This window comes from Myotis nattereri, assembly GCF_964212035.1.
Source record: "Myotis nattereri genome assembly, chromosome: 1".
In the NCBI taxonomy this organism is placed as follows: Eukaryota; Metazoa; Chordata; class Mammalia; order Chiroptera; family Vespertilionidae; genus Myotis; species Myotis nattereri.
This window is the reverse complement of record NC_138075.1, coordinates 6,969,050-6,983,735: the sequence shown is the minus strand read 5'-3', so window position 1 is coordinate 6,983,735 and position 14,686 is coordinate 6,969,050. Positions and strand designations below refer to the sequence as shown.

Below are 14,686 nucleotides of genomic sequence, written 5' to 3'. Positions count from 1 at the left end.
AGATTGCATGCTTATGAACATGCAATTCCAAGCACAGGGCTGTGCTGGTAACTTCTCTGCCAGACTCTAGGTCTCCAGGTTGGAGTCACCACAGCCTCTCTGCATACACCCAGGAGTCACTGAGGGCTGCTGCCAGAGTCTCCTGCACGGGAAGCCCTCCTCCCAAAAGAGCCCCGTCATGTGGTTTCCTCTGCAGGAGGCAGCGAGGTGTGGAGCCTCCTGAGAACAAGGTGCACATTAGTTTCCAGGAATCCTGTTCTCCAGGCCCATGCCCCCTCCAGCACACCTTCCATCTACCCAGAGTACCCTGAAGGCAACCAAGAGGCACGAAGGGAGTGGAAACTGGGCATAATGAAAGCAATCCCTTAGGGACGCCCACTGTGATTCGGGAACTGCACTGGGTAATGGGCCTTATGTCAAAGGCGAGTACCAGAGTGGTATGTCCACGTCATCCCCCACCCACGGGTATGTTATGAAAATGGGTGAGATGTTTTGGCTGCCACCATAATGGGGACTCAGGATGCTATATATCCTTCAATGTACGGTGCGGTGTACCTCTAAGAGGCAGAGCTAGAACCGATGACCTGGAAGAACAGGGAAGCAGCTTCCAGGAGGTTTCGAGAGAAACCTTCCTATCAGTAAGCTTGTCAATGAGGGAAAGGGATGCCTCTGAAGGTACCGAGCTCCAGGTTAGAGGGACTACCTTTAGGCAGGAGTCCTGAAGTGGGGATGTCCCTTTCAGCCACAAGAATCTGAAACTTAACAGGGTTATTTTGGCCAAAGCAGAAACAGTCAACTGGCAGCCACTAAAAATAGTCTTCAGTTTCTGTTCTCTTTTCTTTTTTTAAAAATCTTCACCCAATAATATTTTTCCCATTGATTTTTAGAGAGAGAGGTAAGAAGGAGTGGGGGCAGGCGGGGGTGGGGGTGGGGGGAGAAGAGGGAGGGAGAGAGAGAGAGAGAGAGAGAGAGAGAGAAAATGAGAGGGAGAGAATGAGAGACATTGATTGGTTGTTTCCCACATGTGCCCGGAGTGGGCTGGGGATTGAACCTGCAACCCAGGTTTGTGCCCTTGATCAGGAATCGAACCTGTGACCTTTCCGTGTATAGGCTGACACTCTAACCACTAAGGCACACCAGCCAGAGCTGTCCTCTCTTTTCTAATTGCTAACGTGCTGATTCTTGCAGATAGCAGCTAACCTGCTGCTCAAATTAGCCAAGGCCTGACCAACAGAGGATGCCAGAGATGGTATTTAGGTCGAGTTTTTCACAAATGCTGAAACCACAGGTCTGGTGATTTCACTGCTAAATGTGTCCCTGTCAGTCTCTCAGAGAGGGGTGAGCACTGAAGCACTAACCAGAGTCCCTGTGGTCAGGTCACACAAGCCCTTTCTCCACGTCTCTATTCTGGTCCTTGTCTCATTAGACTGATCCGTCTTAGTTATGCGTGCACAGCTGTTCCTGGCATAGGTGGACTTACCCTCTATTTGTGGAGGTGCTTACCCGGTTCACTCACAAACTACCTTATCTGATTTGTCCGGGATGTACTATTAGGGAGAGAAATGATCCCAGATTCTTCAAATCAACTTGCTGTTCCTTCCAAAGACTTAGGGCAAGCATGCCAAACTTGTGGCCTGTGGGCCGCATGTGGCCCACACGAATATTTTTTTTTTTTCACAACGAATATTTTTGTGGCCCAGCCAATATAACGGTATGTAAGAAACGTTTTAATAAAAATTTCATAACTTAATTTTTACAATACCCTGTTATACATAATTATTAATAACTAACTATACTGTTCACTAATGACTGATTACTATAATCATGTTGCATTCATTTCCCTTACGCGCAGGCGCACCATTTCTTTCCACCAATACTAGCAGCGAATATTTTAGCAGCCGATTGCCAAGTCATTAGTCTTGTACTGACTTGTTTGGTGTGCGCAACAGGAAATATTTCGCTTTCAGAGAACAAGAAAAATAGGTTTATTTGCATGATGCTTATTAACTTGTGCAGTTATTCAGTGCCTAGTAAGTTAATGTTAAAAAAATATTAATTTTTATTAAAATGTTCTATTATTTTACGTTAACGATTTCTCATTTATTTCAGCCCTTTGTATTTAACATGTCTCTATCGAAATAAACCTACATTTCTATGAAAATTGTTTTTTTTTGTTTTTTTTTTTTTGCGGCCCACATAAGGTTAAACCTTATTTATTTGGCCCGTGTTAGCCTTTGAGTTTGACATGTTGACTTAGAGGGTTGATGAACAAAAATTTTTATTGTCATATTACTCATGGATATGTAGGCATAGAATAAAACTAATATATTTGTACAATATATTTTTCAAAGCTGTTTCATGTCTGTTATTCTAATGTTACATTAACACAGAATTATGCGGGGTGTGGGTTACTGTCTCTATGAGACAGATGTGAAAAATGGTGTTCAGAAAATATAGTTTGCTCAAGGTCTCATAGGAGAATGTGGGGTCAGAATCTGAACCCCGATCTTCTGACTCCAAACCTGACCTTGTTTTTTGGACCTTTCACTATACTGTGTGTATGTGCGTGTTTATGCGTACACGTGTGGGTGCGCATGCGCGGCACAGGCTAGGGTGTCACCGGGGGCTCCGGCACTCACCTGCTGATCCTGCAGCTTCACTCCGACGACTCTGAAGGTGCTGCTGGCAGTGTTGTGGTAGATGTTGATCCGGCTGAAACCCTGCTGGCCGGGTTTGATGGGTACCCATTTCTTACTGGTGTCATCGTAGACCATCACGGAAGCCCGGGCTTGGCAGATACTCTGTTCACTGCAGAGCAAGAGAAAACTTCAGTGTCAGCGGCAGCCACGAGGGATGGAAGCTGGCTTTGCCCTTTTCTGAGCCAGAGGCCACCTGCTATTGCCGCAGGGAAACCTCCTAACTGCCAGAGCTCCCCGCTGCCTGTGGGAGGGCTGCTCCGGGAGGTGGAGAGTCATTCTCCAGAGACTCACGGGCTGGAGAGGCGTGTGCTGTGCCAACACTCTCAATAGCGCGGAAAAGACGCACAGCTTTCCTTTTAGGGAAAAAGGCGCTTGAATGGGGAAGGAATGCCAATTGGCCAACTGTCTCCTCTCCAGTCCTCCAGGCACTGTGTGAAATAAGGTAACGCATGAGAGTGCTGGGCTTCTCAATCTGTGAAGTAGCCACAATCACCCCACTTTGTAGATGAAACAATAGAGGCTTTGAGACTTGGGAAAACTGATACCAATTCACACAGGAGTTCAGTGATTACATTTGGGATTTCCAACCAGTTCTGTCCGGCTGTGGAGCACACGACAAAGACCATCTTCTTCACAACAGCCAACGAAACGCTCTGTGTGTGATACTGTGACAGGGCACCATCACACAAGCTCCGTAGACAACAGAACATGAGGTGACCGTCTCCGAACAGAGCGAGAGCAATCCAAATAAACACCTGGCTGCACCTGCTTTGCTGTACACATTTAGTAATAAGCAGTGCCATCTGTTCAGAATACGACAGGAAACCAGGGAAGAAGCAAAAGAAACCCCTGGGAGAGGAAACAGCCGTCGCTGAAACCAGGCACTCCTGCCACTGAACGCCAAGGAAGGCCGCTGCCTTTGCACACCGGCCTCCTCATCCCGAGCAGCTACTTTCTCAGTCTTCAGCGCATCAGAACCCCAGGTTGGAAAGGTAAGGCCCGGTTTTAAAGGCAGGTGCACCGACAACAGTGAGGCATGGCCGCTATCAGAGAGGGAGGCCATATGAACACAACTGCGTTAGAATTAGAAACAGAAGTCAAAGCCCAACAATTTGAGCCCAAATAATTTATTTATTTTTTTATTTTAAAAAATATATCTTTATTGATTTCAGAGAGGAAGGGAGAGGGAAAGGGAGATAGAAACATCAATGATGAGAGAGAATCATTGACTGGCTGCCTCCTGCATGTTCCCTACTGGGGATCAAGCCCACAACCTAGGCATGTGCCCTTGACCAGAATCGAACCTGGGACCCTTCAGTCCGCAGGCTGACTCTCTATTCACTGAGCCAAACCAGCTAGGGCGAGCCCAAATAATTTAGTAGAAGCAAAAGTGTGTGCACTAATGGACGGTCATCAAAATGAGCCCAAGCTGTCGGGAAAAGTGACATTATGGTCACCTTACCATATTTCTTGGAGGGAAATAAAATATTTGAAAAAGGTCCCACTCTCAGCCCCAGTGGTTACTGGATGGCGAATCAGTGGCTTTTAGGAGATCGGCCCTGGGTGACTTGGAAACCCCCACCTGGCCAACGTAGTGGATGCCTAAGTGTCCCCGAGGGCTGAGCTTTCTCAGGACCTGCTCAGCTCCCTGCTGACGTGGATGGTGGAGGATCAGTGTACAGATCATCATCAACATCATCATCATCATCATCATCATCACAGTGGCTCAGTGGACAGTGCAGACAAGCCTTCCCACACGTCCCCTCACTTCCTTTCCCATGAGTCCCTCGCACATTTCACGGGTCCAGCCAGCGGCATCACGTGGCAGTGCTGGGTGTCGAACCCGAGAAAGCCTACGCTGGGCCTCAAACTTGCTGTCGACCCCCAGCTCTGCTCTGGGGTTTCGGGGTCCAGGGTACCTTGATGTCAGCTGTCCACACCTCACGCTGGGGGTTCTGTCCGAGAACAGAAGTGAGTCGCAAGGGCCTTTTTGTGCAATTGTGCCGCAATTTTCCCCCCATAGTTCACCATTCATTTAACAAACATTTAAGGGGAAGTCGGTGATGAGCAACATAGGCATGGTCTTCCCAGAAGAGAGCCATGTGATACCCTCAGGGAGAGAGAAACCAGCGCTGAGCTCTGCCTTCTGGCGCCTGAAACCTCACCCGATTGTATTTTTCTATTGAATTTTAAAGAGAATGGAAGGGAGGGGGGAGAGACAGAGAGAGAAACATTGATGTGAGAGAGACACATCAATTGGTTGTTGCCTTCAGTATGCACTCCGACTAGGGCGGGGATTGAGCCTGCGACCAAGGTATGTGCCCCTGACTGGAACAGAACCCATGACCCCTTCAGTCCGAGGGCTGATGCTCTATCCACTGGGCCAAACCAGCTACAGCCCACGTGCCTTTTAACAAAGAGAGTATGCTTAGGCAGAGGTGCCCTCCCCCTGGCTAGGCCTTTGGGCCTTGTCTTCACGAAGCCTGGTAGAAATTACACTGTACACAGAAACAGACAGACCTCGGATTAAATCAGTTTCCTTCCAGTATAAACCGACTAGGATCAAGTTACGGGCTAAGCTGTGTCAATGCCATGCTCAGCGCCCTGGACGGCCTCAGGGGCTGGGAGAGATCGGAGGCGCAGCCTGGTGTCAGTGAGCACAACAAGGACGTTACTGAGCCTGAGGGATGTGGGCCGAAACCCCGCTCCACCGCTTGCTGGCACGTGACCACAGAGACCCTGCGGTGCTGCAGAGCCGAGTGCGACAGCCGCTGTCCTCACAGGGCCCGTGCCGGGTGGCAGGGCGGCGCTCTCCAGAGCCCCCGGGGGGCGGCCATGGAAGTGCCTTTCAGAGCTCCAGGAGAGCCTGTGACGGAGCTGACCAGAGGTCCCAGCAGCCACCTCTCTGGATGCCACCATGTCGCACAGAGGCCATGCCTCTCCAGGCTGCTTCGCCAGTGCCTGACACAGGCCTCCTCGATGGGGAAACCCTGCCCAGTCTACTCAGCAGCCTGTGCGCTGTGGTCTGAGAGGTTCCCACTCAGTCCGTCCTTCCTGCTCTCTCGCTGGCACAGATGTTGGACCTGCACCCTGGCCTGAAGCCGCCTGACCGCCTGCTCCCTCCATTCTGCACTGATGTCCCCAGGGCCTTGGCCTCTGCTTCTTGGAAGATCCAAAGCGACACACCTGCTATAGTGTAGGTTCCCCGAGGGCAGGCCCGCCTCATTCTCTGCTGTGCCCCTGGAACCTGGCACAGACCAGGTGCCTCATAAATGCTTAGTGTAGACCAGGGGTGGGCAAACTTTTTGACTCGAGGGCCACAATGGATTCTTAAACTGGACCGGAGGGCCGGAACAAAAGCATGGATGGAGTGTTTGTGTGAACTAATATAAATTCAAAGTAAACATCATTATATAAAAGGGTAGGGTCTTTTTTTTCAATAGTTTTATTCATTTCAAATGGGCCGGATCCGGCCCGCGGGCCGTAGTTTGCCCACGGCTGGTGTAGACTCTCAGGGCTGAACAGAATCCTTGAGACGTCCCGATCCACTCTCATGCCCAAAATGACATGCCTTCTAAGTGGCCCTAAGTGGACGCCGAGCCTCTGAATGAACTGCCAGCGCGGGAAACCTGCCCCCCAAAGCAGCCACCCTGCTGAGGAGTGGTCTCGGCTGGGAGGCATCCCTCCTGTTCTGGGACAGGCCACGCCCTGCCCTCCAGAGTCACAAAGGTGTCTGGACAGCACATGACAGTCCAGTGGACAACTGAAGGGACACCTTGGTTCTTCCATCCATTATTCCCAGGACATCGCCCCCTTGCCACCTGTCACTCTCCTCTAGTGAGTCCTGACTTGTCACATTTTCTCTGAGTGTCTGGGTCCTACGATTGGATATGACCATGGCATCTTAGTCTGACAAACACAGATGCCAGTGAGTCAAAAACATGTAGTGACGCAGAGCCGAGTGTGACAGCCATTGTCCTCAGAGCTCACGGCCACTCAGGAAAGCGGTTAGGGATTACCCCTTCCAGGGCCTGGAGGGTGGGGAGCCGGGGAGCCTCTCTGCAGGCAATGCTGTGAGTGCCCCCAGATGGAGAGCTTTCAGCCCAGCGAATCCGGAAGGGGTGGGGGGGCGGAGAGCAGAGGCAGGGAGGCAGGGCCAGGGGTGCTTGGACGGATATAAAGAAAGTACCCACTGCTGTGCTTGCCCCTAGTAGGTGCTCAAACACCAATAGTGACTTTTCTTACTTTAACTATCACCGTGGGTTCCTTTTCCTGCTGCTGTTTAACACTAGGTTCAAGCTGAACTTGTGGTTAACCAAACACCCTGCTGCTGCCCCGCCTCCCTGTGAACAGCGTTTGTCTACCTGCTTATTTCATTCCCACTGACAAGACCTAAGTGCCAGGAAAGACCCACTCACTTATTCTGCTTCAGGATTGTCTTGCTTACCATCCGTTTTTAAAAAAAAATATATATTTTATTGATTTTTTACAGAGAGGAAGGGAGAGGGATAGAGTTAGAAACATCTATGAGAGAGAAACATCAATCAGCTGCCTCCTGCACACCCCTACTGGGGATGTGCCCGCAACCAAGGTACATGCCCTTGACCGGAATCGAACCTGGGACCCTTCAGTCCGCAGACCGACGCTCTATCCACTGAGCCAAATCGTTTAGGGCAAGGGGGTTTTGTTTTAATAAAATCCTCACTGTACCCAAAGGCTTCAGAAACTCCATCTGTCTACATCACGTATCATTTGAGGAAAGTACCTTTGACAGACAAGTATTTTCTTTTTAAGTATATTATTTTTGAATGACTGCACTGCGTTGTTTTTTTTAACACGAACACACAAATATCCTTTACTAAGTTTAGAAAGTCTGTCCCTATGTCCTCCCCATGGGCCCCATACACTTTGTGCCTGTGTAGATGCGGCCTCAGCGCTCCCCATCCTGTCTGGCTCTGAGGAACCATGTGGGGCTGGAGAAAAGCTGCAGCCGATACTCACAGGGCTACTTTTATGTGATCAAACAACCAGCTGAGAAGTGGGAATAATTAGTGAAAATGCAGTTGGGTTTGAGCTACCAGATCGATGCACCCCCTCTCCCTTCTCATCCCCCCGGGACCTAACAGCTCTCCGAGCAGTGTCACTCGCTCGGTCTAACCCTTGGGAAAGCGCAGGTTCCTGCCCCACCACCCCACTCCCTACTGACCAGGAATGAGTTTCTGAATTTGTCCCAGGCCGGCAGCCGCCAGCCCAGCAGCCACCAGCCCAGCCACACTCTGCCTGTGTACAGGCACCTGGACTCCCTCCCTACCCTGTGAATACCTGTCAGGGCTTTTCCAGGCATTCCCTACGAGAACCTGAAGAACAGTGTAAGTTCACAAGCTGGGGTAGAAGGGTGTAAAGCCAAAGAGGCGACAGAAAGGAACAGGGCTGATCACAAAGAGGCTTGCGGGTGGAGAGCATACGCCCAGGATTGAGCTGGAAGAAGTCCAGCACCTAGGCCTGCGCTCATGTCTGCCTCTCAGCACGGAACTCACCAGTCTGTCCTGCTTCTCAGGGTCTGCCCCACTGGACTGTGAGCTCCCTGAAGGCGGGGCTCGCTTTTCCTTTGTCAACCCAGCCCTGTATGTTGTAGACACAATTGCTCGCTGAAGAAATGATTGTGAAGAAGAGCGTTCATGATGGTGTGGCCACAGGTACATGCCTGCAAACCCTACTCCACTTATTCTCAGAGAGCAGCTGCCAAACAAGAGCGCCTGCTATAGATTAGCATCAGGCTCTCTGTCTTGCCACGGCCTGGGATCAGTCAGGAAATGCAACTCTGAGGGTGGGCCTACTGTGCAGAGCGGGGTGGCTGCTGCCTCTGACAGTGCTTCTCACTGGCCAGTTCCGGGGAACGCAGAAATGCGGGCGCCGGCCTCCGCTCCTCCGGAGGCTCAGCCGAGGAGCCACATTCTTTGCAGCCTGGATCTCTTACTGGAAAGGCAGGCTCACAGCCTCCCTGTCTCTCCCCAGCGCTGGCAGTGGCCCTGCTCGATGCCCCGACTTGGCTCCCTTCAGAGGGAACAACCCATCGCTCTGTCCATCATGTCTCCCCAGCAGGACTGGGAACCTGGTTCGCTTAGGATGGAGGGACTTCCTGGGAGGTAGGACATTCAGCGTAAACCCAGGATAGTCCCAGCAAACCAGGGTGCGTGTCACCCTGCTGGGAACTCGTGCTCTCTCACCCCAATGACGATCACAGGGTTGAGCATCTAATGCAGCCGTGGGCAAACTACGGCCCGCGGGCCGGATCCGGCCCATTTGAAATGAATAAAACTAAAAAAAAAAAAAAGACCGTACCCTTTTATGTAATGATGTTTACTTTGAATTTATATTAGTTCACACAAACACTCCATCCATGCTTTTGTTCCGGCCCTCCCGTCCAGTTTAAGAACCCATTGTGGCCCTCGAGTCAAAAAGTTTGCCCACCCCTGATCTAATGAGTTGATGGGAGCTGGCTGCTGTGAACTGGCACCTACTCTAGGCCCAGCTCTCCCTTTACCGCCCGTTGGCTGCCCACTCGCTTCCTCTCTAGGTGTCTACTGGCACCTGGCCTCTGTCCCTAATATACTCATGGCCCCTAACAGATCCTACTTGATGGCCCCTTTGCTCTAACTCATGCTGTTTCCTCTGCCTGGGTGCTTTTCCAGCCTAGGCTGCCAGTAATTGCTACGTATCCTAACGTCACCTCATTTAGAAAGGCCTCCTGACGGTACAGGGCAAGGGCCACGTCCCCGCGACTGGCTCCCCCGCAGGGTGATCAGGGCTCAGGCCAAAGTTCCCTTCCCCATTTACACCTGGATTTCTAAAACAGGGCAGATTCTTTGCTGGTTCCAGGAACCTGGTCCTTGCTCTCCTGTGACGCTACGCACACCCTGCCTGGTGCGGATCAGGGAGGGAAGGGCAGTCTGTCCACACAGCCCAGCGGGCAGCCCGGTGGTAAGGCCTGGTCTGACAGCAAAAGCATCCTCCGGACATTTGGGCCAGTTACAATGACTTCCTGGTGTTCCTCAAGCAGTTAAAGAAGATGCTTCCTCTGCCTCATAGGCGTTCTCCTTCCTACATCCACAGGTTTGCATCTCAGCGTTGCTCAAAGCTCAGGTCGTGTCGCTGCCTTCGGAGAACACCTGTTCATTCATTCCCACTCACTGGTCACTACCAAGAGGAAGGCCCTCGGCTGCCCTGGGAAGGGTGTGGCATGTCTCTGTCCTTAAGGAGACCCCATCTAGCAGGAAAACCAGGCAGTTACAAAATGGCACAGGACAGTGCTATTGTGTTTTTCTATATGAGGGTGCCCAGTACCCAGCTGGCGCTGTCTGTGCCAAGGCCCCAGGAGCCTCTGGTTACTCTCCAGCTTTCAGGGAGGCCAGTTAGAGCTCATCTTCTTCCTGAGACCATGAGCCTCCTGAGGGCAGCAGGTCTGACCACCAGGTCCCCCTCCCCACCCCCTTGGGTGGCACGGTAGGTACTCATTAACAGACACGGGCTCAGTAGCTGCAAAGGGAATAAGCGAGTGAGGGAGCAGCGGGAGGCCAGAGGGAAGTGGCTATAAATAAATGTGCCCAAAGCCAAGCAGAAGCAGAGCCAGTCTGTGAAATCCTGACTTGTTTACTTTCAATATATAAGCCAGGAAAGTGAACTTGAAAAGCAGGCTGAGAATCAGAGCGGCCACACCAAGAACGCAGGCTCTGGTTACCTATCCGGGGCTCCAGGGGCTCCAGGACAGGGCGCGCTTGCCCTCACCTCCCAGGACCACGACTGGGAACAGCACCTGCCAGTTCAGTGGCCCCTGCAGGTCAAAGTCTGTGATTTCATGTGATGCTCAAAACAATGATTAGGAGGGAGTGATCACCTTTACCCACTTTATACTAAGTGACTGATCCAGAGTCCTCTAAGGCAGGGAGACACCCCTGGCCAGGACCCCACCTTCCTCCTCCTTTCTCTGGAGGCCTCTCCTTCAGGCTTCTCAGGTCTCGCTCCCTCAGTGGGTCCGTGGACAAACTGATGCTCTAACCACTGAGCAAAGCCAGCCAGAGCTAAATGCTTGCTATGAGTTTGCCTAGTTTTGCCAGGTATTGTATTTCTCAACCTTCAAGGATTCCTTGGGGGGTGGGAGGGAACACAACTCACCTTCAATCTGGCCACCCCCATTTTTCCTATCTCTTTTCCTGCATTCGTTTACAAAATAAACCAAGCCAACACCCCATTTAACACCCCATTTGCTGAGTACTGACCATGTACCAAATATATTCCAAGGCCCAGTTCTCAGACAAAACTCAACCTTCTCTTGAATAAAAGACATGGTCTCTGTTAATGGGGGGAGCCCACAGTGTACAGGTGTGTGTCAAGTGCTGTGGGTACAAGGAAGGGCACGCTTCATCCTGCCAGGGAGGAGTGGACCGTTTCAGGCAGAGCGAACAGCAGCAGCAAAGGCTTGGAGAGGAGAGCGCAGCATCCTCAGCCATCGATCACCTGGGCCCCGTAGCTGCTCCAGGCTCATCAGGGGGAATGAGAAGACCTACAATAGGGGTGTCATCACCAGGTCCCGTCAGTGACTGAGAAACAGGCTGGGAAGCACAGCCTCATCAGAGCTGAATATCTGCGAGTACTTTTTTTGGATGGAGGAAACAGGCCTGGAGAGGGAAGTTTCTCAATGTCCTCCGGCTAATATGTGGAGGGGCTGGGACTAGGTTATAGGGCTTCCTGCTTCACTTAGTAAAACATGTTTACTACACGTGACATCACCTTTTATATGTCATTTTCCCCAGAACCATTTGAAAGTAAGTTGCAGATATACTGCAATCCTAAGGGGTTCAGCCTACATCCTTTAAAATAATGACATTCTAATATGTAGCTTAAATACCATTATTGTACCTAAGAAAATTAATAATTTACCCAATTGTCCCTAAAATGTTTTAATCTTTAGAGATCCAGCATCCACTTCACGTGTTACATTGGGGTTGTCTATTTACCCTCTTTTTAAAGCCGGAAAGTTAGGCCATTTTTTTTTGTTTGTCATTGATACTAATTTCTGTGTGTGAAGAGTTTAGGCCGATTATCTTGTAGGCTGTCCCTATTCTGGGTTGTTTCCCCTGATTAAATTCAGAGCAAGAATGGGACACAGGTGACAGTGGAGACCTATTGTGTCACATCCCACCAGGCAGCCCCTAATGCCAGTTGCCTTCTCTCTGGGAGGCAAGGGGGGTGCAGGGGGTGATCGCCAGGTCTCTGCAACAAAAAGGTACATTTCCTCTGGGCAACTGGTGACTGTTTTTCCTTAATGGGGACATGCTTGCGACAGACTTAATGTGTTCCAATGTTCGTTCTGAAATAGTTCACACCTGTGAGAAGGTTCTCCTGTACCACCACCCAGACTAGGACATGTGCTGCCTCCTGGGCGGTGCGTTCAGGGGGAGCCCCTGCGTCCCCTCCCAGTCCCAGCCCCCGCCATGTCTGCATCGTGCTTTCTGTAGTACAGTCATCACTGAACATTCCCAGTGGCTCTCAAAACTTTTTGTCTCAGGACCGCTTTACACAGATGAATATTACCGAGTTTGTCAAAAAGCTTCTGTTTTTGTCAGTTATGACTGTCCATATGTACCATATTTGAAATGAAAACTGAGAACTTTTAAAACACAAGCACACATTGCATTACTTGTCACAGTGATAATGTCAACACATGTCATGTGGCCTCTGGAAAATTCCACTGTTCACTCATGACATAAGAGTGAAAAAGGCAAATAATGTCTCAATATGGTTATAAATATAGTTTTGAGTCATAGACCACTAAAAAGTAGGCCTCCTGACCACATTTTGAAAACAGTGAACTGGATTTGCATATATTAACATGCAGAAATTTGAATGGTGATGTGCAAGCCCCGTTTTTATGAGCATGAGAACTGAAGAAAGGCTCTTGGTAAATAAAGAATAAATTTAGTGTTAAACCCGGACATCTTTGCTTCCATCCAGATTGGGTGGGACGATCAGACTGCGCGTCATGTTACTCAAGATGTTCTTCACCTTTTCTCCACTATAGCTCTGTCCCAGATGCTCGGACAGCTGGTCTCGCCTCTCTGGGAAAACATCCACCAACTGTTGGGAGAGTCTGAACCTGTCTCACACCCACACTTTCTTTCAAGGCTCTCAATACAGCCTTCCCTTGGGGAGCCATCTGATAGGCCATGTGGACATTAGGGCTACTATTACTAGTACACATTCCAATATATCCCCAGAGTCTGTGACTCTGACCACTTGTGGAAGTGGAATGAGTTTCAACACAGCCTTGGGACAGCTGTGAAGAGCTGGCTGGGCCGAGGACTGGGGCAGTATGCTCATCTCTGAGGGTGAATTAACAGCCCAGCTAACATCCCTGCCCATCAGCATGGCGACTCGGCTCAGTTCAATGAACACCTGCGTGAGGGCACTGCATTACCTAGGCACAGCGATGGTCAGAAATGAGTGACCCTGCCTCCTGCCCGGAAGAGTCTAGGCAGGGAGGGCAGATGGTGAATGAAGGGATGATGGGCAGAGAAACGCCCGGGAGCTACAGGACAGAGAAGGCCTCTCTGTCTCATGGCATCCACCATGTGAGATCAGACTGCAAAGGGTAACAGAGACCAGGAGGCCTCGACTCTAACCCTCACTCTGCAATTTGGGACCAGTTCCTTCGAGAGGCTATAGCGAAGTCTAGCTTCTGAAAATACAAGGGACCTAGCTTCACGTCCCAGCTCTGCCAGTGATGCCAGTGGGACTGGGACGAGTAACCTCACTTGGCTGACCCTGGTTTTCTTGTCTATAAATGGGAATGACAGCAGAGCACCCGGAGGATGAGGATTAAATAGTGTATGCAACATAATTAAATTAGCATGATGCTTGGCATGTAACCCAAACGGGGAGGGCTGTTGTTATTTTCTTTTATGGGTTCAATTTCTGAAGAGAAGCCACTGGACGAGACCAGTTCCCAACCACCTGGCGCCCAGGAGACCTGAGGAACACGAACACTCTCATGAGATCACTCGGGTCCATTATGCTGATGCTGCTCACGGAGAGCACACAGCATTCTCTGGAACAGAAGACAGAGTAGCTCCAAGAAGCTCCCAAATGATCTGGCTGCACATCCAGGGGAAGAGTAATGGGACCCCATGGCCTCCGAGACCCCGGGCCTCAACATCCCGATCTGTGCACCTCTCGGCTGGAGCAGCCAGGTACTATCACACTCCAAGTTCATCACCAGGAGCAATGCAACTTTTCCCCCCTCAAAGAAGTATTGAGGAATACTTAAAAAAGATGGAAGAGAGTTAATGTGGCTGAGGTGGAGGGCAAGGCCCTGAAGCACCCCTAACCTAGATGATCGAGTGCAGACAGACCGTCTCCGGTCTCCTAGGTCCTTTCAAGATGGAAACCTCTCGGATTTCTACAATTTACTAGTAAAAAGACCTTTAAAAATATCGCATGGCTTCCTCCCCACTTACTTCTGAGACCATTCCCTGCAGTCAGCAGCTGACATTTAAAAAAATTTTTTTTAAATTAATTTCAGAGGGGAAGGGAGAGAGAGATAGAAACATCAATGATCAGAGAGAATCATTGATCAGCTGCTTCCTGCACGCCCCCTTACTGGGGATCTAGCCTGCAATCCAGGCATATGCCCTTGACTGGAATCAAACCTGGGACCCTTCAGTTTGCAGGCCGGCGCTCTATCCACTGAGCCAAACCAGCCAGGGCCAGCAGCTGACATTTATAACTGAAAGAGACTTGGTTCCTCCGGACTCTGGAAGTAAGCATGCCCCTGAAGTGGGAGTTTTCTGTTCTCCACAGCTGCAACCACGAATTCTTTAACCCTCAAGGTAAATGACTAAAAAGATAGAAAAGTGGCTGGAAGGAGCAGGAGTAAAGCCAGCCATGAAAACCCAGCATGTGTGCCCGGTCCTGTTAGATCCTGGGCTCTG

The 14,686-nt window shown here is 50.4% G+C and overlaps 1 protein-coding gene across 6 annotated transcripts in view; it reads right to left on the bottom strand.

Annotated features, from left to right (window-relative positions):
* The window catches only part of EVL (Enah/Vasp-like), a 114,958-nt gene that overhangs the window by 40,680 nt on the left and 59,592 nt on the right, over positions 1-14,686 (bottom strand). For all 6 annotated transcript variants that reach the window (XM_081097883.1, XM_081097880.1, XM_081097878.1 and 3 more), the window contains exon 2: positions 2,640-2,808. In XM_081097883.1, the coding sequence (XP_080954009.1) occupies positions 2,640-2,808 (169 nt within the window). The remainder of the gene's footprint in view (positions 1-2,639; positions 2,809-14,686) is intronic.